The 21124-nt window shown below is 47.9% G+C and overlaps 1 protein-coding gene across 1 annotated transcript in view; it reads left to right on the forward strand.

Annotated features, from left to right (window-relative positions):
* The window catches only part of Igfbp2 (insulin like growth factor binding protein 2), a 27170-nt gene extending 6355 nt beyond the window's left edge, over positions 1–20815 (forward strand). The window contains exons 2-4 of the mRNA XM_021166129.2: positions 17412–17638; positions 17890–18030; positions 20340–20815. Coding sequence (XP_021021788.1) covers positions 17412–17638; positions 17890–18030; positions 20340–20504 — 533 coding nt within the window. The 3' untranslated portion in view covers positions 20505–20815. The remainder of the gene's footprint in view (positions 1–17411; positions 17639–17889; positions 18031–20339) is intronic.
* Positions 20816–21124: the final 309 nt, after the last annotated feature.

Below are 21124 nucleotides of genomic sequence, written 5' to 3' on the forward strand. Positions count from 1 at the left end.
AAGCTGGCTTTCCCTGAGAGGAGTACAGTTCACTAACTGTCAGGAATTTTTTTCTCCCCCACACCCCTTTTTTTTTTGCCGAGGGTAGGCAGTTGGAAGCCTTGAAGCCCTTCTGGCTGTCTGCCCCATATCCCTTCCTGGCTGTTGGGAAGCAGGGCAGAAGTGAAGATTGCGGGGAAGAGGACAGGGCCTGGCACACCTCCAGGTGCTGGGCAGAGGAATTAGCCCACAGACCCTGGTGGAACTAACTGGCTGAGAGTGAAGCCTGGGGAGTTTCTAATTAGTAGACTGGCTTTAGGTGTGTTAGCCTGTGTTCGTTCAAGGAATTAAACAGAGCCAGGATGTCGAGGAGGGAAGGAAGGGGACCGGGGACTGAAGGCATTGGCAGGTTGTTGGAGCTTGGAAGACAAGAGGAGCTTATTTCATGTGTTCATCCTGGTGGGTTGTAAAGGAGTGGGAGGTGGGAGTGTGTGGCTTCCAGCTGGCGGGGTGCGAGAAAGGTGGTAGCTGTAAGCCAAGGTACCATCTCAATGGGCAGACAACACATCTGTGGCAGCTGGAAGTGCCTTGCTGCAGGCATTTCCTACCTCGCAGCTCAGAGAGAAATGAAGGCTGCATCCTGGGCCAAGTGCCAAGGCTAACCCAGGTTCGTTCTTGTGCTCTTGTGCTCCATTTTACTGGAGTTCCTGCATGCACAAAAGCAGTGCGGTGCATACTGCTTCTTGGAAAAGTTCTTTTTTTCCCCTGTGTGGCGGTAATTGAGGCATAATTTCTCAAAAATGTTCCTTTATGCAACTCCCCAGGAAGTTTCCTTTGGGACTATTGTCTTTTCTTCTGGACAGAGATGCCCAGTCTCCTGGATGACTAACTGAACTTGCTTTCCGAATTGCCCGAGGCCAAGAAGAGACTGAGAATAGCAGTTGCCTTGTGTCCTGGGATCTTTCCTGTAACTGATACCACTGACTGGTTTTATACCAACAGTGGTGGGTACTGTGCCAGGCAGGCTAAAGGATCAAGTGGGCTGGGTTCACTGGGTTTTCTGGTTGGATGGGCCCACCTGGCATATTAACTGGTAACCCCCTTCCTAGGGGTTGATATGTCTTGGTCACCCTTCCTTAAGTGATCTAATGATCAGAAGGCATTCTGAGGAGCTAAGAGCTGTGTAGCCCGGCAACCTGGGTTTGGTTTGGGCCCTGCCTCAGGTAAGGTGACTTTGTGCAGCTGGCCTTCAAACTCCAAGGCTCTTATCGAATGTGATAGTGGGGTAAGAAATCACCAACCTGATGAACAGCAGTATAGAAGTGTAAGCTAAATAAACCCTTTCCTCTCAAAAAAAAAAAAAAAAAAAAAANAAATCACCAACCTCTTGTGACTGTGTAATAAATAGAGTCATGCTACAATGACTTAGCACAGAAACTCAAATATCCAAACGATGTTATCCACACTCTCAGCAGAGAGCAGGAGGCAGCCACCACTGTCTGTTTAGATGAAGTCTGATTGGTCATCTTAAGGATTCTTTTTTAAAAAATATTTATTTATTTATTAATTATATGTAAGTACACTGTAGCTGTCTTCAGACACTCCAGAAGATGGCATCAGATTTTGTTACGGATGGTTGTGAGCCACCATGTGGTTGCTGGGATTTGAACTCAGGACCTTTGGAAGAGCAGTCGGTGCTCTTAACCGCTGAGCCATCTCTCCAGCCCCATCTTAAGGATTCTGATAGGTGGAGGGGGAAAGCTGGGAGCTGGGTCAGTAGGTAAGAAGCACTTGCTATGTGGGGTCTTGAGTTTGGATCACTAGCACCCACGTGTTAAAATATAAAAATAAAAATGAAGCTTAAAGCAACCACTAGTGCTTATAATGTAAGGGAGGGGACAGAGACAATAGGGTCACCCACTGTGGCTTGTTGGTCAGTGAGCCTAGTTGAAACCCACCAAGCTTCAGGTCCAAAGAAGGAGACAGTCTCCAGGAAATGAGACAGGAGGTCTCGAGCACAAGCAGAGACACCTCCCCCACCCACCCCCACCCCCACACCCCACACCCCACACCTACCTCTCCATACACACAAAGAAAAAAGGGAGATATGTCAAGGGTGCACTTAATTGCATAGTCCCCTTTGCTTGGCAAAGCTTTCAGTAACTCCAGAGCTTCAAGTCTGAGGATTTCCTATGGGCAGTCATGACCATTGAAATCTTCCCTAACGATGTTTCTTTTGATGGCTTGATGGCCTGTTAATATCCCAGAAAAGAGGATTCTCTTTAAAATCTTATTATTTTGGTGTTTGTGTGTGTGTGTGTGTCTGTGTCTGCTGTCTGTTTAGGAAGTTGTCTGTGCCATGGAGCACATGTAGAGTCCAGAGAACCACTTTGTAGAGTTGTTTCTCTCTTACCTTTATGTGGACTCTGGGGATCAAATTTAAGACACCATGGTTTTCAGCAAGTACCTTGACCCACTGAGCCATCTCCGCGGCCTAGACTTGAGAATTTTTGCTTAAGGTCGTACGCACCCTTTGTCTCTGGTTTGGTTTGCTGCTTCTTAAACCAAGAGAGCAGGGTCAAGGACGGCTATGGGATCTGTTGTAGCATTAGGTCAGTCACAAATCAGTGAAGCAAGAGGGATGCACGGTGACCTATTTAAAGACACTTATTTATATTCAGGACACTGGTGTGCTGGTTTGAGAGTGTGGCTGGCAGGCAAGCCTGGACATTCTCGCAGGCTTTACAGTTCATTTGTGTTCCTCTGGGTTCAGTGTGTCAGTGTGGAGTATCTGGGAGTGGTGTTCTGGAGACCGAGGAGCACTGCAGGAGGGCGAGGTGGAGGAGGAGTGTTTGGGAAGGTCAGTGGGTATCGTTCTCTTGGCTGGGGACTGTGGCATCACATCCTCAGAATCAAGTATGGGCAATGGCTTGGCTGTAAGCCCTGGTAGAAGCACACGTCCCTAACCACTCTTGCTGCCGTGGGGCCTGGAGGATGATGGACAGGGGATGGGTGCACAAGAAAACAGTGAATTAGGAAGGTGCACTAGGGCAGCCATGAGGGGTTCTTAGCATTTCTCTACTTTCTAATGTTCAAGCCACAAAGGATTACATGCCGTGCACAAGTTAGCCTTGCCTTGTAAAGACACTACTGTTACCGCTCCCAGAGCACAAGACAAACAGTTCAAAGTAACAAGGTCGGAGGAGAGGTCTGTGAGTCTAACACAGGGGACTCAGCCTTTGAGCAAAGCTCTAGGAAGATTTAGGTTCCCTTTACAGTGGCAGAAACCACGCAGAGAGAGTCAAGTTGGGTGGGAAATAATATTCCTTAAGTCTGGAGGCAGAAGAAAGCATGCGACCTCAGAAAAGCGAACTTTTTAATTTATTTATTGAGGTTATAAATCATTTCTCCCTTTCTTATCATCCATTAAAATCTTTCTACATACCATGACCACCCTTGCTGCTTGCTCTTTCAAATTCATTGCTTTTTTTAAAAAAAAATTGTGAAATACATATATATCATATATATGTATATATGCACACAGATATATGTACATTCTTTTTTTGTTTGTTTGTTTTTGTTTTTGTTTTTTTTTTCGAGATAGGGTTTCTCTGTGTAGCTCTGGCTGTCCTGGAACTCACTCTGTAGACCAGGATGGCCTCGAACTCAGAAATTGGCCTTCTGCCTCCCAAGTGCTGGGATTAAAGGCGTGCGCCACCACGTCCGGCGATATATGTACATTCTTAAATATATAAATATAACCTGCTCAGACTATAATGTTCCTGGTATGGATGTTTTCAGGGCTGACTGTTTGGTTTTGGATCCCCAATTAGTGAATTTTCCCCGGGGGAAGACTGTTTCTTTTGCTCTCGGCATTCCTTGGCTGCCTGTGGGTTTTGGTTCAGGTTTGGAACCTCGTGCGTTTTTCTCCCTTGCATGCCAGCCCATATGTAAAGTTTTACTTAAATTGTATATGTATATTCATGTACCTCCTCCTGTGTGTTACCGGTATTTTGAAGTAGATAGTTAATAGTGTGATCCCTCATGCCTTTTCCACACACCCTTACCCTTATTTTGCCCACCTTTGTCTGCTTTCATCTCTGTCCTTCCCTCATCAGAGACTCCCATTTCCCCCATCTCCCCTTCATATCAGCTGTATCCTGCTGTTCCCTTTCTATTGCTCATCTCCTCCCATAGTGGTCCCTTTTGATGAAGACACTTAATGAAGGTTGCTTCTTTGTGGAAGCCAAGGTTAGTGTCTTTAAGGGGCTCCGTTCTTCGGAGGAGTTGAGGTCACAGACTCAGGGATTTCTGTTTTCATTAGTCATTGATCTCATATGTAGGTCAGTCAGAGGTCAGCTTGTGGGAGTCCTTATATGAGTTACTTTCCTGGTGCTGTGGTAAAACACGACCCAGACAGACCAGAGTCCTCATGCATGACAGGGAAGAGGCAAGCAGGGCAGCTGAGTTGCAAGCTGAGAATTACATTTGGAACTACAAACATGAAGCCGAGAAACTTGGAATGATCGGAGTCTTTACTCTCAAAGTTCCACCTCCAATAACATTTTTCTCTAAGAAAGCCAGACCTCCTAAAAAGCACCACCAACCAGGGAGGAAGCATTCAAAGCCAGAGACCAGAGAAACAGTTGAATTTCCAGGATGTTTTATTATCCAGCAACGTCTTTCATGTCAGAATCAAGTGGCTTTGCACCCTTGGTGGCCACACCACTTCAAAAGCCCTCCTAGAAGAGATGTGTGATTTTTTTTCCCCACTTTTTATTTTTTCCTACCTGCTGTTTATCATTTATTTTTGTTCTTGTGAAATCCCAAGTTAGATAATTGCTTGGATCTCTCCCCTTGCTTGTTTTTGGGGACACAGAACAGCTGTCTTCTTACTACCCCTTGGACATTTCTACCTCGGCATCAGCTGGAATCCGGTACCACCGATGATCTGCGCTGCCCCGTGGTAACCTTGATTTCCTGTTCTCTGGGCTGAGTCGTCTTCTTTTCTTCATTTTTTTTATTCATTCTTTCTAGAGACATTGACTGTCTGCCACTGTTAGCTGGGCCTTTCCCTGACTCACTCCAGTTCTGCAGGTCACAGAGAGATGTTGTGGGTCCCACGTAGAGACCTGTTGATGGGCAAACCATACTGACAACATTGCAGCCCCTGAAAGTGGTCTTGATGCCTGCCGTGCCACTGTGAGTCTGTGACGCTTTAGGGCTCTCCAAGTTTATTTATACTCTGTTTGACGAGATAGATGAGGGGCGGATTGTGGTTGTCTTAGGGTTACACCGTGACCGAAAAGCAACTTGGGAAGCAAAGGGATATACCAAAAAGATGGATCTATGAGTCACGCAGTTCACTGAGGGGAACCAAGGCAGGAACTCAAAATAGGGCAGGAACCTGGAGGCAGGAACTGATGCAGAGGCTATGGAGGGGTGCTGCTTACTGGCTTAGACCTCATGGTTTGCTCAGCCTGCTTTCTTACAGAACCCAGAATCACTAACTAGCCTAGAGGTAATCTCCACTCACAGTGGGCAGGGCCCTCCTACATCAATCACTAATTAAGAAAATGCCTTACAGGCCTACGCATCTTAGGGAGGCATTTTCTCAATTGACTTTCTTAGATAACTCTAACTTGTGTTGGGTCGATATAAAACTAGGCAGCACAAGGTGAAGTATTTTATATATATTTATTTTTGCAGTGCTGGGGATGGATTCAGGACCTTGTATATGCTATGCGAGCCCTCTACCACAGAGCTACATACATCCCTAGCCCAGAGAAATGACTTTTTTTTTTTAAAGAAAAGTCTAGAAATAGTAAGAAACAAAAATACCAATCTACTACCCAGAACTGTGGATGCTTATTATTTTGTCTACTAGCATGTAGTATTTAAATAGTACCTTTTTTAATCTAAAGAGAATTGCACACATGATGAATGGCTAGTTTCAAAGTTTTGTATGTATGCAGATGTGTGTATGATGGATGATCAATATTGTTCAAGTTCTCTAAGGTAAACTGGGAAATCTTGCCCCATTGGTTCACACCTTTAATCCCAGCACTTGGGAGGCAGAGGCAGGTGGATCTCTTGAGTTTGAGACCAGCCTGGCTTACACATTGTGTTTCAGGACAACCAGGGCTACACAGAGAAACCTTGTCTTGAAAAACAAAATAGGATACGGAGAGGAGCGGGAGAGACAGACAGAGACAGACAGACACACATAGGGACAGGGATAGGCACAGAAAAATAGTAAATTAGTTTCCCCTGTCTGTCTTAGTCAGGGTTTCTATTCCTGCACAAACATCATGACCAAGAAGCAAGTTGGGGAGGAAAGGGTTTATTCGGCTTACACTTCCATGCTGCTGTTCATCACCAAAGGAAGTCAGGACTGGAACTCAAGCAGGTCAGGAAGCAGGAGCTGATGCAGAGGCCATGNAGGGATGTTCTTTACTGGCTTGCNTCCCCTGGCTTGCTCAGCNTGCTNTCTTATAGAANCCAAGACTACCAGCCCAGAGATGGTCCCAGCCACAGGGGCCCTTCCCCCTTGATCACTAATTGAGAAAATGCCTTACAGTTGGATCTCAAGGAGGCATTTCCTCACTGCTTGTGGACGTTGTACATCGTGGTGCGGAGCCTAGTGCGCACCACGATGTACAACGTCCACAAGCAGAAGTACAACCTTGGCTATCTCTGGAACACAGCCTCTTTGTGCTTTCAGAAAACACTTTCCAGAAGATGTCACCTCAGTGATGCTGGTCTCTTCTTAATCACCGCTAATTTCTTAGCTCCAGCTAATCAGCATCAATAGTCCTAGTAATGCAAAGTTTTTGCTTTAGTAGTTCTGGTATCTTGTTAATCACAGCTGACTCTTCAGCCCCAGCTAACCAGAACTACAGAATTTTAACAATCAAAACAGCAATGGCCCTGAAAAGAGTCTTTAATTTTCCCTCTGAAATTCTCAAGCCAGGCCTCCATCTTCTGCACTGTTCTCAACATTATCTCCCAAGCTCCTACAAAACATCTGACAGAGCTCTTAACAATGAATGGATATTCAAGCCCAAAGTTCCAAAGTCCTTCCACAGTCCTCCCCAAAGCATGGTCAGGTTGTCACAGGAATACCCCACTCTGCTGGTACCAATTTGTCTTAGTCAGGGTTTCTATTCCTGCACAAACATCATGACCAAGAAGCAAGTTGGGGAGGAAAGGGTTTATTCGGCTTACACTTCCATNCTGCTGTTCATCACCAAAGGAAGTCAGGACTGGAACTCAAGCAGGTCAGGAAGCAGGAGCTGATNCAGAGGCCATGAAGGGATGTTCTTTACTGGCTGGCTTCCCCTGGCTTGCTCAGCCTGCTCTCCTATAGAACCAAGACTACCAGCCCAGAGATGGTCCCAGCCACAGGGGCCCTTCCCCCTTGATCACTAATTGAGAAAATGCCTTACAGTTGGATCTCAAGGAGGCATTTCTACAACTGAAGCTCCTTTCTCTGTGATAACTCCAGCTGTGTCAAGTTGACACACAACTAACCAGTACACCTGTCCATATTTAATTTTTAAATCTGTGTTGACAAACAGGCAAATGCTTGCCTTTATGGCCACTGTGTGTTATCTATTATACCACCCTATTTGTTTTGTGTCTTCGTTTGCCAATTGCAGTACCAACTACAGATAGTTGAAAAGAGATTTAAAAATATATATATATATGTGTGTGTGTGTGTTTGTGTGTGTGTATGTGTGTGTAGAATTTGAGGCTTAGATACTTTATTTTGTCCCTGTAGTTCTGGCCCAACTCCTCACTTGGGCCTCTGGCCACTAAGTCACTTTGCCAGCTTCTTGGATGACGTGAATGAGCTGGGGGAGAAATATGTAGGACTCATGGGAAGAAGTGAAAACTGATAGTGCTGTTTGCCATCTTGATATCAGTTTCTCTGACTCTTCAAGGACAACCGAGCTTGCAGAATCCCAGAGGACTTGGGCTGAATCTGAGTATGTTTTTGTTTTCTCAAACTGTCTGCCTCAGCCCTGACCCACGGCAGGTCTTTGCGATTCCAGGAATGAACCTGGTGTTTATAAAGCAGCCCTTTTTGAGTACACACTGGCAGGGAGGCTCCAGAGAGGCTGTGCTCACTTGGGGAGCCTTCGATGAGGCAGCAGTGTAAGGCCATGCTCTAGATATGCCCCTGGGGCCAGGCCAAGGACGAATGTGTGTAAGCATTCATAAGTTTCTCTACAAACCTGAGAGCCAATGGGTATAAAGCCTGAGGCCGGCACTTGGCTGAGTATTTATCTGAGGTTTTCTTGTTCCAATAGAAGAGGTCTCTTTTTCTCTTTACCAAGTGAGTCATTCAGGATAGCCTACAGAAGAACCACAGGAAGATGGAACCCCAGGAGTGCCAGTGATTGAGGAATTTTGTTTAAAATAGGTTCCTTGGTAGCCCAGGCTTGTTGTCTCTGGAGCTCCCAGGGCTTGGCTCCAGGGCTATTCTTAGAGACTTCAGATGGTGCTTTGAGTGTAGCTTCATTTGGAAACGGTGACCTAGTCGAACTCCACAACTTACAGATGAGCAGCGCACTCACGCCAAATCCTGCTCGGCACCCAGCCTTCACTCATGGCCCCAGGGATAGCAAGTTCAGGGTCAGAGCCTTGGTTCTCCTCTGACTTTGAAGCCAGCACTGCTTGCTCATCCATCCACACTAGAACTGAGTCAGGCCTTGGAGTTCAAGGGCCTGTGCTGCAAGAATGGAGGGGATTCCTCAGCCAGGCGATTGCTGCCCTGCTTTGGTACAATGCTGTCCTCCCCAGTTTCCCACTTGACTGTGTTTCCTGAGTTCTTTAATGCTCAGCTGGGCAGTAGGCAGTAGCTACGGGATGGCCCCTGAGGCTGGCGGATCCAGCGATTATGACAAAGCCATTTATTTCCATCTTCAAGCATGATTCTGAGAGCAGGGCTGTCAGTTGTGGAGAAGCTGGTCTGCTGGACGAGGAGAAATTCTTCTAGAATGTGGCAGTGATGGTGGCAGTGTCTGAGAGATGCCAGGCGTTACTTGACTGGGTTCTTTTCTGGGAGCAAAGGTGATACAGAATGAGAGGGTAGCTCATTCTGTATAGCTCATTGCTGGGTATGTTAGCAAAGAATCGATGGACCTGCCGACCCAAAGGGGGTCACTCAGTAACTAAACTGGACTGTGTTCTGGGGCTAACGTATCCCATAACATTACTCCTCTACTCAGTTAAGGACTCAGGCACACCATACACCATTTGGAATTCGGTCTGCAGTGATCAGAACTCAGGCACCCCTGTGAACTAACTGTTGTGGATTTCAGAGCCAGAGGCTACTGCTGCCTTGAACCTATTGGGAAAGGTGGGGTGAATGCAGTGTTACTTCAAAAGACTAAGGTCTTTAGGTTAAATATTAACTAAACAAACAAGTAGGACCCTCTTTCTCTCTTCTGACTCCCTTACTTCCTGTGCATGTGCTAGGGTCTAGCTGCCTACTGTGTAGTAGGTTAGTGTGGTGGCTATGGTCAGCCATCCAAAGGGAATGGCTTCAAATTTTCACTAACACAACTTGTTTTCTATGTGTTTTGAGCATTTGCCCCTATATGCTGGGAACCTCTGTGTGCGTGTGTGCGTGCATGCGCGTGTGCGCACGTCCCATCTTTCTTCCTCCCCTTCCCTTTTTGCTGCATAAAATGTATTTAGGCAAGTTCCATCTTCCCAAAAAACTCCTGTTAAGCAGCAGAGAGCTTTGTTCTTTTGCTACATGTAGGATTTAAATAACCAGCCTAGACATGTAGTTCCATGGTAGAGCATGCAGTTAGTGGGTGCAAGGTCCAGGACTCTATACCCAGAAGCACAAAAGAAAAACAAAACATCATCTACTTTGAGCTTCTACTCAAGGGTCTTTAAAAAATATGCATATGTCTATATGACCAAACCAGCAGGAGCCTCTTTCTCTCTTCTGTCTCTTACCTGCTACAGCATGTGCTAGATAGATACAGCATGTGTTGAGATAGATAGATAATCAAATTTAAGAAAACAGGTCTGGGTGTATGTAGTCCCAGAAATGCAAAGATGAGAAAAAAACAAAAACAGACTCCACACATCTGACTGAGGGGGCTGGAGAGCTGGCCCAGTGGTTAAGAGCACATGTTGCTCTTGCAGAGGACCGAGGTTTGATTCCACATGCCCACACGGTGGCTCAAAACAGTCTGTAACTCCAGTTCCAGGGGATCTGAAATCCTCTTCTGGCCTCTACAGATATCGAATGCACATTCTGTATTGATATACATGCAGGCAAAAAAAAAAAAATCGATGTACTTAAAATAAATTAAAAAAATCTTAAAACTCAAAATGGAGAAATATCACAGCAGGGAATATTGAGGAAGAGTGGTCTAGTTAGTTTTTTCCATGTATTTGGTTATTTTGTTATTAAATATTAGCTACCCTTCCTTTTCCCCTTCACAGCAGACAACCTTACATTACACATTCAAGAAACAGATCGTCCATACATTTTGTATAAAGCTTGGATCTGCTCCGTCCCCATGACAGTTTGATTGAGGATAGTAATAAAACAATATTATGTTTAAAAAGCACTCAGAATTCCCACTGTCTAGGCCTAAGAGGTCATAAGAATGAAAGGGTCCGGTAAGACAATGAACTTAGACATTGTTTACAACCAATAAAAGGACAGGGGAAGACCTGTTGGTCTACTAGGAAGATGGGGCTGACTTGGAGGTAAGGACCAGGGCTAAGTACTCAGAACAAAGACTGGAGGGATTGCTTTTAGGTTCTTGGGGTTGGTTTTTCTAATAGTGCTTTAGACTTAGCCACAGATCATGGACTTCTTAGCATAGCCCCAGGACCCAGACAGAACGTGGCCCTGGAAGAAAGCAGGGCTCTATGGAACATAGAGACTTTGATTCCCTGAATAAGATCCTTAATGCTACAGTCAAGACAGGGCTGCCCGAGAGAGAAAGATATTAAGTCTCAATTAAGTCTCAAAGCCAATGTAAGAATGCAGGAAGTGGACACGTGGCCCTTTTCTGATGTCAGCCTCCAGCTGGGCTCCCTGGCCAGGTTGGTAAGGGTGTGGGGTCAAAGGACAACCTGAGGCCGTGGCCAATTGTGAAGCTCCTCTGATGTCGACTGTGTTTGCTCCGTTAGACCCAGATGGACATGGTCCTCAGGTTTGCCAGTTCTAAAGTAGGGCAAGCCATCCGTTCCCTTTAATCTCTGCTGCCGTTTCCACATGTCTAAGTGATGATGTAATACAGCAGGCCAGGGAAGGGACGACCCTCCATTCAGGGCTCTGATTGCACTGCCTACCTCTCTTCCTTTTGGGAAAGCTTTACCTTATGTATATTAATATAATTGTGAAATCCAGTGCCTCCGTGTTGATCCTTTCCTTAAACTGCTACGCTGGGGAAAACGGCTAATGCTTATCAACCCGTGGGGCGGAGTCTTAAGGTCCCTTAAGGGGCCTTGCAAGTCCCTACTGGTTACCTCCAAGCCTGAAGCCTTTTCTACCTAAATCTTGGGAGGTGATTAAGAAATGTTTCCTGAAGTGACCTCTGTACAGAGCCTGCTTAGCCTCACGTCTAAGTAGTTGCTTAACGGATACTATTCTGGATCTAACTTAGCTCTCTTAGGCAGAAAAGAATGCAGCTTGGTATTTTTGTTCTGAGGGAAAATTCCATCTCTAGCTGAAATTCTCTATTCGGAATGTTTTCCTGTGGATCAACTCTGTAGCTATAAGAAAATGTATGGCGCTGGGGGGGGGGGTCGGGTGGGGGTGGTGGGGGTGATGCCTGTTCAGGTGAGGAGGGGCCGATATGGAGAAATAGAAGCATCTGTGAGCTCGCTCAGATCATCCCACCCTCACCCCCCATATTTCATTCCAAACACACCATGAACAGCTCTCAGGAACCCTTCTAGTAGGATCCAAAAGCTGGACTGGAGATTTAGTCAGACTTTGGTCTCGAACCCCTGACAGCCCCCCCTTTTTTGTCAGGGATTAGAGTAGTAAGGTGCAAGGCTTCTTTTCAGCCACCCATCCTTTTGCTTCCCCCTGGCCTGCACTTCATTCCTTTCCCGGGTGCCCCTTTAGGATATATTTACTTGGGTCCTGCGATCTGTTCCAGAGAAAGAAATGGATGCCCTGCTGCCTTTAAAAGGAACCTGCAAGTCAGCTGGCTCCGCCTGGGGACTTCCCCGTCTTATTGGCATGTTTGCTGGTAGTGGTGAGATCAATAAAGGGAGAGAATAAAGCCTATCCTTGAATCCAGGTGGTCTCTCTGAGGATAGACGGACAGACTGACCTTCACCTTCAGGAGCTTGGGAACCTTTAGGACAGACAGGAAGCCACGTAGTCTCCCAGGAGAGAACTGCCCAGGTGACCTCAGTCTTCCGGGTAGCCATCAATGATCACAGGACACTGCATGAATCAGGCTTCTCCACGTTTGTGGGCCCGTCCATAAAAAAGCATTGCGAAGTTTGAACATCTGGTTTTACAAATGAAAGTATATCAGTATTAGACTGTTTTTGCCCCTATATGCTGGGAACCTGTGTGTGTTTCTCTGTGTAGCTCTGGCTGCCCTGGAACTCACTCTGTAGACCAGGCTGGCCTCGAACTCAGAAATCCGCCTGCCTCTGCCTCCCGAGTGCTGGGATTAAAGGCGTGCGCCACCACGCCCGGCTTCTCAGAATTAGGTGTTAAGACTTCTTGACTTAAAAGGCTGAATTTGGTTCTTCTGTCCTTAATACGAACAAAACCACTTTCCAGACCCCTATATCCTATGTCTGCTGTGTCTAAGGGACAGGTTAGCCCTGCCTATAGACTCCAGGCCTGCGTACACGTCATCTGAGAGTGCCCAGGCCTTTGCAGATAGGTCTCCAGAGTTGGAAGAGGGTGTTCTGATCAGTCACTGTTGAACTGACCTTGAAGACTAAGTCAAGGGATTCTTCTTCGTCTACTGTCTGTGGTTTAAGTGGGCTTGGAGGACATAGCTCCTCAAGCCAAGTACTCTGGATGCCCTGGGAAGACCCTGTGCCCTGTTCCATGGAGCTGTGGACTAGTGTGGCTATGGGTAGAAGTGAGGTGGAGGGGAGCTAGCCATTGTAGGAGAGCTTTTCTACACCGCGTGGAGCTTAGTCATTTCTGCACTAGGCTGCGGGGCGCTCCTGGTTCTCGGGGTAAGGACTGACCAGACAGTGTCATGATCTTTCGAAGACTGTCTTGAGGTTATGAGGAGCTGTCAGTATTTGAGGTCTCGGGTTTGTTTGCTGAGATTTGGCTCATTTCTGACTTCCCTAAGCTTTTCTTAATTCTCTTGCCCTCCACCTCTGTGTCCTTCTGAGCATGCAAGGGCCGTGTTAGTGGTTGATGGTGGTTCCCAGCTGCACCACCAGCCCCAGAGCATGGTTCTGCAAGGACCGGATACTACAGAGGAAGTCTGCAGCAAATAGGGTGCCTCAGTTCCCATACTCCCATGCAGACCCTGTGGGGAGCCTGATCTATGTCTGGATGGAGCCCTTGGGTTTCCTTTCTTCCCATGTCATACCCCAGAACAGCAAAGGGAGACGAGGGTGTAGGAGGAGTTTGGGGCCTGGTTCCTGGGTCTGACTGAACCCGAGGACAGGACTCCTCTCTCACGTTGATGCAAAGGTGAACTCGTTAGCCTTCCTCGTGGCTGATACCGGGGCTGTTGGAGTGGAGTTTAATTTTGCTTAAGTTACGGTGAAGCCCATGTTACCCAGGAGCCATAGAGAGTTAGCCTTTCTAGAAGAAATAATTTTTCTGGTTTCAAGCAGTTTATAAGTAGCTCAGCATTAATAGTTTTGGGCAGATACTTTTGTCTTTAATGCTGTATACCTGACCCCTTCCCTTTTGTGAAGTCCCAAGGGCATCATCCTCAGTAAAGTTATTTGGGCTTTTCTTCCTTCCTTCCTTCCTTCCTTCCTTCCTTCCTTCCTTCCTTCCTTCCAGAAGATTTATTTATTTATTTATTATATGCAAGTACACTTTAGCTGTCTTCAGACACTCCAGAACAGGGCGCCAGATCTTGTTATGGATGGCTGTGAGCCACCATGTGGTTGCTGGGATTTGAACTCAGGACCTTCAGAAGAGCAGTCAGTGCTCTTAACTGCTGAGCCATCTCTCCAGCCCCTCTTTTTTTTTCTAAAGATTTATTTATTGTATGCTCATGAGTACACTGTAGCTGTCTTCAGACAAACCAGAAGAGGGTATCAGATCTCATTACAGATGGTTGTGAGCCACCATGTGGTTGCTGGGAATTGAACTCAGGATCTCAGGAAGAGCAGGCAGTGAGTGCTCTTAACCGCTGAGCCATCTCTCCAGCCCCAGTTATTTGGGCTTTAAGACTCAGGGGCTTAAACTGTCCTTAGGGGCTGCTGGTGGGTGTGGACTTGTTTGCCATGCCTGATCCACCCCAAGAATTAATATCTTCATTCTCTACCTCCCTACTTCCCTCAAGATGGCATTGCATGTATCCCAGGCTGACCTTGAACTCACATATAGCCTAGGATGACCCTGAACTTCTAAGCTTCTGTCTTCCATTTTGGGATTATAGGCATGTGACAGGACACCCCAGAACACTTGTTTGTTTGTTTGTTTTTAGTGTCCTTTACCTTTCCAACCTTTAATACTCCTGACACTGTTCACATTACTGTTTTTCTCATTTTCCTTTTGAAGTGTGTGTGTGTGTGTGTGTGTGTGTGTATGTGTATGAATGGTGTGTGTGTGTGTTTGTGTATGGGGTACAGACATGTGTGCTTGTGGAGGTAATACACCAGCTTTGTGTGTCAGTCTTTGAGGTCTGAACTCTGGTCATCACTTGCTTAGGCCTGTACCCGACTAGCTGACCTATAAGTTCTGAGGATTCTCCTGCCTCCGACTCCCATCTTGTCACACTGGTGCTGGGATCTTAGCCACACGTTACTGTGTCTAGCTTCATGTGGGGTCCAGGGGTCTGAACTCAGGTTCCTGTGCTCACATGGTGAATACTTTATCACCTGAGACATCATCTCCCTTGTGCCCTGGGCACCAGATGTCTAGAACCCAGGCTTCCTGGAGCACTAGTGTGGTGAACTGGCAAGGGTCTTGCGCGATGGTTCTCCCTGGGTCGGATGTGAAAAATGCCAAGCCTTTTCAATTTGGGGACATGGCGATAGTTCTTTGGTGCTCTTTGATTTTTGCTTGAGAGTTAGCAGATAACTGGGGATGGTTTCTTTCCTTACAGTGACAGCTGACAGTGGCGTGATGTCTCTGTTCCCAGTCATCATCTAACTGCCTGACCTCTCACATAACTCTGCTCAGTTCTGTGAGCTGTTAGGTAGCCCACCATTTACATGCAGGAAAGCTGAGGCTCAGAGAGGTGACGTGCAGGGACCCTCAGCTGATAAAGTGACACAGCAGGGATCGGCTTGAGCACCCAGTGCATGAATGAGCACAGCTTCTCCAAGTGCTGCCGAGCCCAGTGAGAGCAGGTCAGGCCTCAGACACAGGGAAGGGAGAAGGGAAGGGAAGGGAAGAGAGAAGGGAAGGGAAGGGAAAAGGGAAGGGAAGGGAAGGTGTAGGACAAACTTCTACTGATAAGGGTGAGGGAAGAACTGAGTTTGGATCTCCCCATTTCTCTCTGCAGTCACACAGCCTCAGTTCAACTCCTGATCCATCTATCACTTAACAGGGATGTGATCTCGCTCAAGCTTGATGCTAGGACACCTTAGCAACAGCAAGTGCAGCTGTTAACACTGGTACCCAGTTCTGTACCTGGTGTGGAAGAGCTGACTCCTCCCTTAGTTGAACACCATCTGGTTTCTAACAGCTTAGACAAGGCAGTATACCTTACCTTTTGCAGTCACTGCTGGCTCTTTCCAACTTGTGGTATTGCCTAGGAGGGGGACCCGTGGTGCCCTCTATACTATATGGACTCCTCTGTACTGAGGGGTCCATTGGGAACTATGTGCTTTGAATCGTATCTATTAAGAATTATCCCATTTGGGGACAGGGACTGTAAAGTTTTTGAATGAACATTAAAAGCTGGGCAGAGTGATGCAAAATGTGTTGAAAAACCCTCTATGCACTCACCCAGATTTTTTTGGTTTGTTTTTGGGACCAGATTTTGCTGGGTAACCATGGCTGTCCTGGAATCACTCTTTAGACCAGGTTGGTCTCTAACTCACAGAGATCCACCTGCCTCTGCCTCTCAAGTGCTTGGATTAAAGACATGTGCCAGCATCTCCTGGCTTCACGTAGTTTTTTATTAGGACTTTGTGGGCTTGTGTTTCTGGATGACTGGGGTGGGGCTAAGATGCCTTGACTTTTAGAACATGCTGGGACTTGTCCCCCTGGTCTCAGACTGACCACACAATTCCCCATCTGTTACCCTACCCTGGAGAGACATTCGTCAGCCAGGCTGAGACTGGGAACTAGGGGCTGCTTTTAGTGTCTGCATGCACACAGTCGGCTCTATGAGAGTGATTCTCACTGGCAGGTGGCTGCCTGCCTTGCAGTCCCTTGCCAGCTGTGCCCCAGCCCAGGGATCTTGTGGTAGTAGTTTTTAAAACCTCAACTAGTCTGCCATGATAGGACTATAAAGGAAGAACTTAAACTTGGGATTGGTGGTGGGCGAGCGCGATATTTTCTGATGGATCCTGGGATGACCTACTTTCCTGTTGAGGGCCTTGTGTCTGTCTTCATTCTTTGCTGCTCCTAGGTTGCAGCTTGGAGGGTGAGGGAAGAACTGAGTTTGGATCTCCCCATTTCTCTCTGCAGTCACACAGCCTCAGTTCAACTCCTGATCCATCCATCACTTAACAGGGATGTGATCTCGCTCAAGCGACCGGCTTCCGTGAGCTTCAGTTTCCCCGTGTGTGAAAGAGAAGGGGATTTGAGCGTTGGGACCAGACTCTCTATCTCTGTGCTCAGACGCCTCTCGGAAGCCTCAGGGGCGGAATGCATTAGTTTGGGGGATAGTTTCAAGACTTCACCTACCATCAAGGGGGAGGCAGTGCGAGTGGGTGGTGGATGCTTGTCACATCTCAGTCTGAATCAGAAAACAGACTGGGATGTGGAAGCAGGATGGACCATGACCCTTAAAATGAAAGTCCCACCCGCAGTAACTCCCCTTGGCCAGCCGGGCTCCACAGCCTTCCTCAACAGTGCCAGCACCCAGGGAGCAAGAGTTCAAGCACACAAGTGTGTGAGGGGAGCTTTTTACATGCAACCCACGTTACCACCTACAGAGTTAGGAAACACCCAGCTAAGTTGTGGAGGCTGGGCTCCTGGCACCTGGTGGTCACGCGTTAGCTAATAGTCTTCTCCTTAATTACAACAGCCACCCTCCTCAGGGAGGTTAGGGCTCTGGGAAGCTGAATCTGGAGTGTCTTCCTCTCTTTCTCTGCAGACAGTGATGACGACCACTCTGAGGGAGGCCTGGTGGAGAACCACGTGGATGGGACCATGAACATGTTGGGAGGTGGCAGCAGTGCTGGCCGGAAGCCCCTCAAGTCAGGCATGAAGGAGCTGGCTGTGTTCCGGGAGAAGGTCAATGAACAGCACCGGCAGATGGGCAAAGGTGCCAAACACCTCAGTCTGGAGGAGCCCAAGAAGCTGCGCCCGCCTCCCGCCAGGGTCAGTGGTGGGATGGGGTCTGATGGAGGAAGGTCCTGCTACCGACAAACAAAACCTAACAACAGTCATGTGACTTTCTGGAGGGATGGGATGAGCACAGTGGGGTTGGTGGCCACTGATGCTGCCCTACTAGCCACTTGGTGTTGAGGGAGTCTCTTCCCCACGGATCAGGCAGTGTGTGAGGCCTTGCCTAGTACCAGTGTTTTGTGGGCTCCTTTCCCTCACGCTAGGCGCTCCTTTTTTGTCTTCAGACCCCTTGCCAGCAGGAGTTGGACCAGGTCCTGGAGCGGATCTCCACCATGCGCCTTCCGGATGATCGGGGCCCCCTGGAACATCTCTACTCTCTGCACATCCCCAACTGTGACAAGCATGGCCGGTACAACCTTAAGCAGGTGAGTGTGGGCCAGCCTGGGCTAGGGAGGCCCTTCCTCAGCCCCGAGTCTGCTGCATCTGCTTGTATAGTCCCTGGGAGCTAAGAGCTGAACTTGGATGCAGTGGTCTGTAAACTGAAGGTTGGGTGGGTGGTACCTCAGCTCCGTGAGGCTTTCCTCCTTGGCCTCAGGCGGGGCAGGTCTAACGCCACTCTCTCAGCTGGCTTCTTCTCTCTGTGCTCGGTGTCTGTCAGGAAAATGCCCTGGAGAACTGAGAAGAAGGGCAGAAGAACTGCCCTTGCAGCTCAGCTCTTCCAGAGGTTTGGATGTAGCTACAGTAGAAGTAGGTTTCAACCTAAACCAGTATACCTGAGAGTAGTGCTCTAGGCCCACCTTCGGAGGATGTCACTTGAGGTTTGGTGGAATCTGCAGTTTGCATTTCTCCCTTCCCCTTCTTCCCCTTCTTCCCCTTCCCTTTCCTTCCTTTTCCCTTCCCCTTCCCTTTCTTTTCCCTTTCTACCTTGCCCCTCCCTCTTCCCTTCCCCCCTTGCCCCTCCCCTCCCCTCCCTTCTTTTCCTTTCTCTGTATCACTGCCCTGGCTGTCCCAGAACTCATTCCATAGACCAGGCTGGCCTCTACTTTACAGAGCTCCGCCTGCCTCTGCCTCCTAAGTGCTGGGATTAAAGGCATGCATCACCACCATCTGGCTTACAGTTTGCATTTCTAAGCCTCTCCCAAATTGCTAATGGTCCATGAACTGTGTATTTATTGCTAATGATCCATGAATCAATCTTTGGAATCAACAATTTAACCATATGTCAAGTAGGCTCTCTGTTGTCCAGGTATCACAAGAGATAGAAGTTTGGGGATTAAATGCTGAACATATAGTTCTAACCATAGGGTTAAGGACTGAATGTAAACTCTCAGGAGCCTTTGCCCTCCTGCTTCTCTGTATGTATACATCCTTTTATGTGTCCCACTCCTCACTGCCTTCTCTACCTTACAACCTCTTATAGGGGAAGAACCAGGGTGAGAAGAACTCCTATTTCCTGTAAGATGGAGGAGAAGGGATGGGGCAGGGGTGTGGCTGGCAGGAGTGGTTGGGGGAGTGGGGACTGGACTGTCACCTGTCATCTTGTTAGTCAGTAAGCAGGATCTCACCTTAGAGCTGAGAGCACATGGGATGCTTTGGGGTTCTATAGCAAATTAAGATGCTGGGTTTTAATACAGGGGACTTGGGTCTCTTGAGTATGGGGTATTTTTCTGAACTCTCCCAGTGATCCTAATGGCCCGTCAGGGTTGACGTAAGGAATGGATGTGTGGAGCCGGGGGCTGGGGTGGGTACAAACAAGACTGTACTACTCTTTCTTGGATCTTCCTCAACTCCTTTATCTAGCCCCCCTCCCATGCCAGTGTAAAAGCTGTCTGTCTGTCTGTCTGTCTTTCCACCCATGTCTAGTGAACAATGGGCATACTGAACCTCATAAGATACCATGTCCATTTATGTTAGTCACTACTGCAGCATATATGATAAGATCAGGGACCCTGGATGGCAACGCCTGGAGTTCAAATATCACGTTTCTCCTCAGATCTGAACTGTATAACTTGGCTCCTTGGCCAGTGGCTAAATTGATTCTAAGAATGCAGAGCATAGACCATTATCAACACATGAGAGCTTCTTAGAAACGTGACCTGTAAGCTGTGGCAAAGACCTTTAATCCTGGCAGGCAGAGGCAGGCGGACCTCTGTGAGTGTGAGGTCAGCCTGGTCTACAGATGGAGTTCCAGGACAGCCAGGGAACTTAACCAGTTACAAGTCACTTAGCCAGTTCTTGCTTCTGTTTCACAGCTATAGAATGGGGACATTAATGATACTTAATACACAAAGTGGCTGTGTGTATTATGTGTATAAATGTGACTCTCGATGCCAGTGAGTGATTGGAATCTCTTGCTTACACAGCGCCTGGCACACAGTCAGTCTCTTGGGATGTGAGGGTTTTCATCTTAGACCATGGCTGAAGTCTGGGGTCTTCCACAGGAGCTGATTCTTCTTGATCTTTGTCTCCAGCAGCATTGGTAATGGGCACAGCCTCTGGGCCTAGGTTATCATCATCCTTCTACTGCTTGTAGGCCAGGCAGAAGTTTAGGGCCACCTGTCTGCATTTTGACAAGCTGCCAAGTGCTCGCTTATGGTTGGTACAGGCCCCTGTGCGGCAGAACCCTGCACCTGGGAACTGCATGCATCCAGCTCTGGGCTGGATAAAGCTGAGGGAGAAGCTGAGGTGGCTTAGTGGGTGGGACTCTTGATGTTTTGCTCTTTTTACCCTTCAGTGCAAGATGTCTCTGAATGGACAGCGCGGGGAGTGCTGGTGTGTGAACCCCAATACCGGGAAACCCATCCAGGGAGCTCCCACTATCCGGGGAGACCCCGAGTGCCATCTCTTCTACAACGAGCAGCAGGAGACTGGTGGGGCCCATGCCCAAAGTGTGCAGTAAACCCCAGCCAGTCGGTGCCTGGCTTCCCCACCCCGAACACCAGCAGAAATGGAGGGCGTCAGGGTGACGGGTGTGGAGGAGTTCCCAGTTTCGACACATGTATTTATATTTGGAAAGAGACCAACACTGAGCTCAGAAGCCCCCCCTGACCCCCCCCCCAGCGGCTGTTAAGCTGAACCTCCCTTGCTTCTGTTAGAGAGTGGAAGGGTGGTATGGGGGGTACTGGGTACAGGCTTGGGAATGGGGAAAGAAATTTTTATTTTTGAATCCCTGTGTCTCTTTTACTTAAGATTAAAGGAAGGAAAAATAAAGTGTGTGTCTTACTTGAGTCTTTGGGGTGTCCCGGGAAAGAGTCTTTGGGGGGGGTGTCTGCTGAGCTCATGCCCACCTTGTCCCTAACACCTGGAATGGCGGGGAAGTCACTGTTTCCATCTTACATGGGGACAAGAGAAAGGCTTTTGAAACCCAGATGCCGGCCTGCGGTGGAACCCAGGGCTCTGCTGCACTAAGGAAGGTTTCCAACCCCCTGGACTGACTGAGGAAGATGGGTGGTGAGGACAAGAGTGCAGATCTTCTTCTGTGTGTGCAACACCCAACGGACACTGGATGCACAGTCCACA

The sequence above is a fragment of the Mus caroli genome, chromosome 1, assembly GCF_900094665.2.
Source record: "Mus caroli chromosome 1, CAROLI_EIJ_v1.1, whole genome shotgun sequence".
Classification (NCBI taxonomy): domain Eukaryota; kingdom Metazoa; phylum Chordata; class Mammalia; order Rodentia; family Muridae; genus Mus; species Mus caroli.